The sequence below is a fragment of the Eimeria mitis genome, genomic scaffold (genome assembly GCF_000499745.2).
Source record: "Eimeria mitis Houghton genomic scaffold, Emh_scaff548, whole genome shotgun sequence".
Classification (NCBI taxonomy): domain Eukaryota; phylum Apicomplexa; class Conoidasida; order Eucoccidiorida; family Eimeriidae; genus Eimeria; species Eimeria mitis.
In genome coordinates this window covers 6,389-6,590 of record NW_013573751.1, presented here as the reverse complement: position 1 = coordinate 6,590, position 202 = coordinate 6,389, and the positions used below count along the sequence as shown (strand labels likewise).

General features: G+C 61.9%; 1 protein-coding gene across 1 annotated transcript in view; it reads left to right on the top strand.

Moving 5' to 3' along the window:
- EMH_0015930 (myosin F (TgMyoF) protein, putative) overlaps positions 1 to 202 on the top strand; it is a gene marked incomplete at both ends in the record, with an annotated part of 11,661 nt that overhangs the window by 8,083 nt on the left and 3,376 nt on the right. The window contains one exon of the mRNA XM_013500506.1: positions 74 to 145. Within this exon, the coding sequence (XP_013355960.1) occupies positions 74 to 145 (72 nt within the window). The remainder of the gene's footprint in view (positions 1 to 73; positions 146 to 202) is intronic.

The window sequence follows — 202 nt, the reverse complement described above, 5'->3', positions numbered from 1 at the left end:
TGCTGCTGCTGCTGCTGTTGCTGCTGCTGCTGCTGTTGCTGCTGCTGCTGCTGCTGCTGCTGCTGCTGCTCAGGGTCTGAAGCAGGAGCTGGCTGACGCTCGACAGCAGACGGAAGAAGCAGCAACACGAGAGCTGCAGCAGCAGGTATGCTGCTGCTGCTGCTTCTGCTGCTGCTGCTGCTGGTGCTGCTGTTGCTGCTGC